The sequence below is a fragment of the Simochromis diagramma genome, unplaced genomic scaffold (genome assembly GCF_900408965.1).
Source record: "Simochromis diagramma unplaced genomic scaffold, fSimDia1.1 OVJJ01000079.1, whole genome shotgun sequence".
Classification (NCBI taxonomy): domain Eukaryota; kingdom Metazoa; phylum Chordata; class Actinopteri; order Cichliformes; family Cichlidae; genus Simochromis; species Simochromis diagramma.
In genome coordinates, this window is record NW_024387075.1 from 5,979,279 (window position 1) to 5,987,405 (window position 8,127).

The 8,127-nt window shown below is 39.7% G+C and overlaps 1 protein-coding gene across 3 annotated transcripts; it reads right to left on the minus strand.

Annotated features, from left to right (window-relative positions):
* Nucleotides 1–1,013: 1,013 nt before the first annotated feature.
* LOC120742207 lies at nt 1,014–7,545 on the minus strand. 3 transcript variants are annotated; one of them, XR_005697818.1, is made up of 4 exons: nt 7,217–7,545; nt 3,037–4,140; nt 2,199–2,938; nt 1,014–2,050 (listed from the first exon to the last, which is right to left on the minus strand). XR_005697818.1 is itself a non-coding variant. In XM_040045375.1 (2 exons), exons 1-2 carry the CDS (start codon nt 5,315–5,317, stop codon nt 4,100–4,102), a joined length of 846 nt encoding a protein of 281 aa, XP_039901309.1. In that variant the 5' UTR covers nt 5,318–6,269; the 3' UTR covers nt 3,272–4,099. The 3 variants fall into 3 exon arrangements, 1 of the variants encoding a protein (XP_039901309.1); XR_005697817.1 differs by lacking the exons at nt 1,014–2,050; nt 2,199–2,938; nt 7,217–7,545 and adding an exon at nt 4,513–7,155 and having other exon boundaries at nt 3,272–4,140; XM_040045375.1 differs by lacking the exons at nt 1,014–2,050; nt 2,199–2,938; nt 7,217–7,545 and adding an exon at nt 4,513–6,269 and having other exon boundaries at nt 3,272–4,140.
* Between the last annotated feature and the right edge of the window lie 582 nt (nt 7,546–8,127).

Genomic DNA, 8,127 nt, shown 5'->3' on the forward strand with positions numbered 1-8,127 from the left:
GCGCTTCACTTTGTTAATTTTCTGCCCCACTGTGAGACGAAATGATGACTGCTTTCTTCTGAAATAATTACGAACCAAGGTTAGCGGCGCTTTTGTGTTTTCCTTTGAAAACAGCCGCTGTGTCGTTCCACGTATGGCTAAGTAATCATCACCTTATCTCTGTTCTGTCTATATAAAAAATTAAAAACAAGATATTAAAAATCAACAACATTAAAAGTACCTCTCAGAAGTTAAATAAACTTGAAATTATCTTTTCATCACAACCAATCTTTTACCGATGTCAGCCTTTAATTTTGAATCTGGCTCTGGAAAACAGAGTGATGATTTCCTGTTTAGTAAAAAAAATAATAATAAAGATAATAAAAATACATTGAGATTTGATCAAATTCTAGATCTTACTGAGCAAAATGATAAACAACAGGACACTAAAAAAAGATGTCCAATTGAAGTATTTCTTTTTAAAAACAGGAATAAAATCAGAGGCATTAAAAGGAAAACTCTTTTTCGAGAGAAGCTTTCTAGGTAGAAGACAATGTTCGGGTCGCACCTGTCTGAAGAACAAACGTTAGTTCCACATGGCCTTAGACCATGATGTAAAAGGTCAGCACACTGATATAGATATCGAGTATTGTGGAAATGCTGTTTCGTAAAAGGACAATGTGATTACTAAAACCTGGCAATGCCTAAAAAGAATAAAATACTGAGCAATTTTTCAGTCAATGGCAGACTGAAATGCACAAACAAAAGGGCGTGAGTGGCCATGACAATACCATGCTCTAGATGAGCGCTCAGAGCAGAGAATATGAGGACAAATAAAAAAAAAACAATAAAAATGTTGAATGAATTAAGAAGCAGAGCAGTGCTGATCCAAACCATCCAGTGTCACACGTTGCTTTAGTGCTCAGTGATAATTAAAACTGATCCTGGCCTCCCACCCCCACCAGCTGCATGAAATTTAAATCTTCTTCCAGAGTTCCCAGTGGGGTTCTTTTTGGCCACCCAGTGACATGCACGTCAAATGAGCTGAAAACACTTCACTTTTCATGTTCACTTTCTTTCCCACTGAACTGCATCCTTTACCATGCATTGCTGTCATAGATTAATAATGAAGTTTTTGTCTTGCTGGTATAAACAGACCAATTATACACTGTAAGAAGTCATCTATAGAATCTACCCAATAAATCTGAGGTAACAATTTGCATTGACTTTTTTGGGGTAGATTTAGTTCAATATATTGTGTATAAAATAACTTCAATAAAAAGCTATGAAATACTTAATTAAATTGGGTAAAATTTACCCCATATTTATGTATACATTCAACAGCTACTTACTCATTGAAATTAGGTAAAATTATCTCTTGTTTGCTAGTTGGTAATACCTGATAATTAGTAATAAAATTTAATTATTATCAGTTGATAAACATTACCTATTCATATAAGGTAAAATGTACCCCCCCAAAAAAGATATTCAAATGGTTCATCATCTCAATGTTTTTATTCCATAAAAATACAGAATAAAGTGCAACACAACGGCTAATGCAGACAACACTTTCAAAGGCCACTCAGTCCATTTTAAAAGCCAAAAGCACATACAGAAACTCTACAAGGTTGTTTCTGTGCATGTACGTTATCAAACATATGGATAGATAGAACAGAACACTAACACCAACATTCAATAGTTTCTGTGCTTGCTGTCAGAAGAAAAATTACAGCTCCATCAAGCTATGTCCTCTGGGAACAAGAGGGGAAAGGTGTGTGCATTGCATAAGCTTATTTTTGAGGCCGTGGACCTTGTTCAGTAGTTTGGCCCCGTCAAGTTCCAAAAACAGTTTTTGAAAAGTGTCAAATGTGTTCTTCAGCTCCTTCGGATATTCGAGGTTGAGGGCATATATCAGTCCCATCAGCAGTACACATGCCTTTGTTCGGCTTCCACATCCCTCCATCACTTGGTTTCCCTCAATCACAATGAACACATCTGATGGATCCTCCTCAGCCATGATGTTGTGGATCACGATCACCTTCATCATATTGTCTGTGTAATCCTCACATTCCTACGTGTTAAAAAGAAAGACACAAAAAGCATGCACACATTTTATTTTATTTAAGATGCTTTTTCAATATATTTCATATTTCAGGACAGGAGAGAAGAACATTAGGATCCCTTGAGTTAATAAGTAAACTGTTATCAATATGACAAACCTGGCAGTCATGAAAAAGATCTTCTTGTCTTTCCCCGAGGTAGCTAATGAGGCAGCAGATAAGGAGATCCCTTTTCTTCTCAATGCTCTGTGTCTGTAGGGAGATACAATTTAGTGAAAAGACTAAGTCGAGTGATTTACTTACATTAAGACTGGCTTCAAATCGCATAGTCCAGAAATGTACAAGTGGCCCGTAAACAGTTGTAAGCAAAGGATAGTGCTGTGATAGTGAATTACTTAAAAACAAAAACATGGCTGATGCCTCTCTCCAGCTTTCAACAGGTGAGAGGCTGGGTACACCCTGGACAGTCAATCACAAGGAAACATAGAGACAGACAGGATAACCAACCATGCACGCACACACTCAAACCTAAGGACAATTTAGAGAGACCAATTAACCTAACAGCCATGCTTTCTGACTGTGGGAGGAAGCCGGAGTACCCGGGGGGAACCCACACATGCACAGGGAGAACATGCAAACTCCATGCATAAAGACCCTGGGCTGGGATTTGAACCCAGGACCTTCTTGCTACCCACTGCAGCCCTCCATAATTACATATTTGTGAAAAAAGTCAAATAACATAGGTCATTCAAAGTGTCCAGCAGAGGTCTCATCTTGGAACCAGCGGCTCCTCCTTTGGCAGGCATAAGCTGCAAAAGACCTGGTGTGTACTCATCAAGTTTCAGCATGAATGTCTCCACCAAAGAAACTGTGGTGATGCGTCTGAACTCTTCGATGAGCTAAGAAGTAAGGGGACAAAAAAATGACATTTCAATTTGTTGACATTTGTTTGACTTTTGTTTTTTGGTGGATAGGAATAGTTATCACACATACTTACCTGAGCCTCAGTGAATAATGCTGGCCACCTTTCTTTTAACTCACCCACAGAGGGGCAGAGGCTGACCACTCCAAGTCTTCGGCTAGAGAACATTTTATTCATTTTATCTGCAATTATATTTGCATTGTTTTTCTTTGTTATTTCATAAATTAATTCAAGCCTCTCTTTCTCCAGTGTCTCTTGGGTTTCTCCAGTAGGATGCAGAGGGAGATAATTAACCTCTGCTTTTTTTTTTGCTTTTTTACATTCTTTGATGGCACTGCATCAGCTGGATGCTACCTTTTTAAGGCATTAATTTCAATTTCCGGGTAAGAAAATTTTCGAGATCTTAGCTTGGCACTGTAATTGTGCATCTTGCTTTTTATGCGCTGCTGCCAGGCATATAAGCCGGCAAATGATCCTGGCTCCTTAAGACACGGAAACTTTGAAACCAAGGCTTCAGCCACTGAGAGGATCTGCTGATTGGTTGGGTAAGCAGTGTACGAAAAAATTACTTTTGCAAGGTCTTGCATTGTTGCTGATTTAACACTGGCATCCATGAAAGGTCTTCCAGTGTTGCCATATGAGTTGTTTGCCTCAGCGAGGATTAGTTGTATGTCTCGGGAAAACTCCGGTACTTGAAATGGCACTGGCCACGCAGCAGGGCGACATGAATCAGGGAGAATGATGGTGTCACTGGAACTTGATGATGCGCAGTCGGACACCTGTGAGGGTGCATCATGATTGGCAGGGCAGATGTCCGTTTCAGTAGTACTTGCAGGATGAGTGCTCACTGAAGTCAAAGAGTTCAATGCAGACGATGATCCTGATTCACATACTGGTTGTAATTCAAGGGTGATTACTGGCTCTTTAAGGATCACTTTAACAGTGGCCTTGTCATACAAGTCAGCAGTTGAGATGACACTGAAAAACTGATTGTCAAAGTCTTTGTCTTGGTATAGCAGTCCAAATTCCCCATGCAACTGGAAAGTTTCAGTAATTATGGAAACAAGATCTTCCACTGTATTAGGAATTCCTGTTGGAAGTGTCAACTTATGAATGCTGTGTTCTTCTAAAATGACTCTTAACTGGACTGCCATTGTTGTTTGGTTTGTGTTTCCTCAGCTGTAGAGACAGAGAAAGAAAAGAAATTGAGACAGGTTATTAATAGTTGATAAGCTTACATGCATATATTTTCTTCATTATCTTCTGCCAGAGAAATAAAAGCAGAGATTTAGTTCAGTAGAATTTTTGATTGTCATTTTAAGAAGAGGGAGATAAGGGCAATAGAATAGAGGAGGGTTAAGTATGCATCACATGTTTCCATTTTCTTTTTCAATGTTATATGTATTGTTCCTGGTAAATAAACATTACAATAAACAAATAAGACAGGACGCCTGCCCATATAGTTGTTGGTAAAATAATATATTTTTTCAATAATTTCAATAAGTGCACAAACATTTGATATAACAGAAATAATTAACCCATTACACTTACTCTGATGTGCAAATGAAGTGTTTAAGGGACACCATACGGCCATCTGCTGTATTGTATGCAGCCATGTTTCTTTCAGTTCAGAATGTTTAAGGATTTCTGTCTCTCCTGTGTGCTCTACTTTGAAACTCCTCAGGTGTTCACAGTACCAGCCTCTAAGCAACTTCAGAACAAACACAGGAGTTCTGTGCACAATGACTATTTGATGGATTTCTGCAAAGTCAGGTAGGCCTCCTGTTAAACCAAACAGCAGCATCATGCCAATATTATAGTCTGTGCCTAAAATGGTTGCTTTATTTGTCATGTTCACAAAGTCTTCCCTGGGGAACTTCCTTGCAAGGGACTCCTTAATGCTGTCTTTTAGAACATCGACTGCCACTTGAGTCTTCTGGGACACTGACAGTGCTGGCCTTTGGTGGTTGTAATCGTGGGTATGATACGCAATCATCGATTGGTGTTTTCTTGCCATTGTCATGAGGATGTTTCTACACCCAGTCTGCCTCACAATCCTTTTAAAGAATCGATGTTTGGCTTCAAATCGCATAGTCCAGAAATGTACAAGTGGCCCGTAAACAGTTGTAAGCAAAGGATAGTGCTCGAGAAAGTGATGTTTTGGTCTCAGTTTCTCCTCTGGGAACACTTCTAAATATCTGTAACGGTGTTCTGAGATCTTACTTTGCATGTATCCTATTGTGTGATCTGTGTGGAGAGGAGCCATGACAAGCTCAACAACATCTTTCAGGGTCATCAAAACGTCCCAAGCAGGCTCATCTTCTGGTACTTTGTCACCAATCATGAGTGGTATCATTCTCAACAAACACCAGTTTTCGTGTGCATTACCTCCTACACTTTTTCGCGCTGTGAAATTTGGGGCAATGGGTTGTGGACAGTTTGTTTTGTCACTCCATTTGTAAGGAAAGCAACGGATGGAACGGTTGAGCTGCTCAAGAGATATGTATTTCTTCCTGATTAACACATCAAGACAGAGTGAAATTTCAACAGGTACAATCCCTTCAAGCAAATCATGAAAAGCATCTGGGGGATAACCTGATGTAGCATGAAAGTGACTGAATCTGTCTGAGATTGGACACTGTCTTTTAACTCCACAGTGGTGAGCTTCTGCAGGATCAGACAGTGCTGCTTTGACATGGATGGCATAGTTAGACTTAGTCCGTAGAGGAAACAGTCCTTCTCCTACTTCATGCTCCTGGATCTGTGACCTTTCGCCAATGCAAAAGCGACAGAAATGTGAAGCTGAAAAGCGTTCAACAAACCCGCCTATTGAGTGAGCGCCAAGATTGTCAGCGACTACAGCAAGTACAGTGCCCTTGACCACTTTGCCCAGACTTGAAACAAAAATACCATTATCTTCAAAGGACTTCAAATCTTTGAGCAGTGGGTCCAAAACTTTTGCATAGCCAAATTGGTTGACATCATTTGCCTTGCATAAAATGGTTAAGTAAATGGAAGTCAGTGTAGATCTCAATGTGGCAGGTATGTCTGCAAACACCCAAGACACAGCTGTGACTTTATGCTTCTTGCGGGATGTTCCCAGAGGGTTGCATATCTCAAAGTCATCTATATAAAGGATGAGTGGGAGTTTCAGTTCGTCTTCACATAAAAAGCTGTTTTCTCTTAGTAAAGATCCATCATTAAATGATTTGTATTCCGAAGAGACATCAGATGGCCTTTTGTTTTGTAATATTGTGTTTTGAATGTCTCTGTTGTCCACAAGTTGAGATAATAATGGGAGGATTGGTATATACTGGTATATATATCAAGTATGTACTCAACAGGTTCAGTCAATGAGAGATGCTCCTTTCTAAATTGCTCTCTCCTGAACTGACTGCTTAAAGGCCCTTCCACTCTTAAAGCAGCACAGACAGGGCTTAGCCGGCAAAGGTCTTTGACCAGTTCTGAAATCACTGAGTCTTCCAATGTACAGCCATGTTTTCTCAAAGTGCTCAGAATTATTTCTTTAATGACGGGACCAAATGCAGATGCTGTAAGGAAATGAAGTTCCTCTTCTAGTTCGTCAATGCATGAATTGGAGACATTGAAAATGCTCTCCATTTTCAGGAGGAGTAGTCCCACTTTATTAGTAATAATTTTGTTTAAGTCCTCATCCTCCTCAAGGACTGAGCCACATTCATTGTCATCGTCAACAATGTCACATTCTTCATCCGGGTTCTTTTGGTATTGATGAAGAACATTAGTCTTGAAATCTTCCAAGGAATGTGGGTTGTGTTTTCTACTCTTGTGGCTGTGGAATGTTGTGTATTTGTTAACCTTATAATCACAATCCTCAAAAACACATGGCACAGTTTCAAACTTTTTTAGATGGCCACCAAGATGTTCAAAAAACTGCCTCCCACTGTCAAAAGCACATGAATTACAGACAATGCACGTGAATGAAAGGATGTTGCCTGGCTGGGATGACTGTGAAAGATGCCTTGACAAATGTGTCCTTAATGCACCCCATGTCTTGACAGTGCAAGGGCAATCTGCATGAAGGCAGGGTATGGAGTGGACTCGACCAAAATGCCCATGTATTAGCCTGACGTGTTTCAGCAGGTCTAATCTTTTTGTGGTTGTGAAGTTGCACAACTTGCATTTCCAGTTCATTTTCCCATAACTGAGGACTTTGGTCAAGATTAACCACATTTTTAAGGTCAATGTGATTTATTTCATTTAGAAACTTGCATACCTATAAAGGATACACCGGGGTGGGGATGTGGGTGGGTGCGTCAGCCCTAGAACTGGTAACAGAGTCGTCTATCAGTGAGTCTCTGCTTGTAAGGGACACACGTGAGGACCTGAAAAGAGGGCAAATAGTGAGTGTCCACATACACAGATTCTTCATGCAACAAAAATAAGAAAATACATTACACAAAAGAAATTTTCAGATATGTACCTGGTTACAAGTTATTTATCTAACCTCAAAATTTCTCTCTCTTTAATGAAGGTAGAAATTAAACATAAGGTGAATATTGTTCTTCAGTTTTTCTTTGCTCTTTGCTCCTCTCCTTCATCGTTCTTTCTCCCTTTCCTATTCCTCAGTCATGTCTGTCCCATCTGTAACAACTGAAAATAAAATAAAATAAATAATAACAACAAAGGTCGATCAAATGGACCAATACGGCAAGGCCGTGATGATCCATTTGGGAAAGTAAATCCATTGGGTCTCCTTGTTGGTCTTCAGACAACAATTCTGACGGCTAAAGAACCAAATGGGACAGGCAAAAAAAAAGTGAAGTTGACTAAAAGATCTCAGAAAGCAACATCGTGGACATCTAAAGAAACAGCTAATTAACACTGAACTCTATCAGTCTGGAAAGGGTTACAAAGGCATTTCAAGCGCTTTGGGAATCGATCCACGATGAGGGCCTTAATCCAGAAAATGTGAAAAACCTGAAGGCCTCACTTGTCTCATTTAATGTGCCCTGAAGCTCAAGTGCACCAGGACAATAATGCAAAACACAGCAGCAAGATCATCTCTGAATGGCTCAAAAAACAACATGGAGGTTTTGACCTGGTCAAAGTGCAGACTGCAATCAGATTGAGATGGTTTAGCATGACCTTAAAAACTCAGCCTATGCTGGAAAACCCTCCAAAGTG

Coding starts and splice junctions, on each gene's coding strand:
- LOC120742207 (XM_040045375.1), bottom strand. CDS start 5,317: ATGATACCACTCATGATTGGTGACAAAGTACCAGAAGATGAGCCTGCT. Junction 4,141..4,512: donor CACTTCATTTGCACATCAGA/GTAAGTGTAATG, acceptor CTGTCTCTACAG/CTGAGGAAACACAAACCAAA.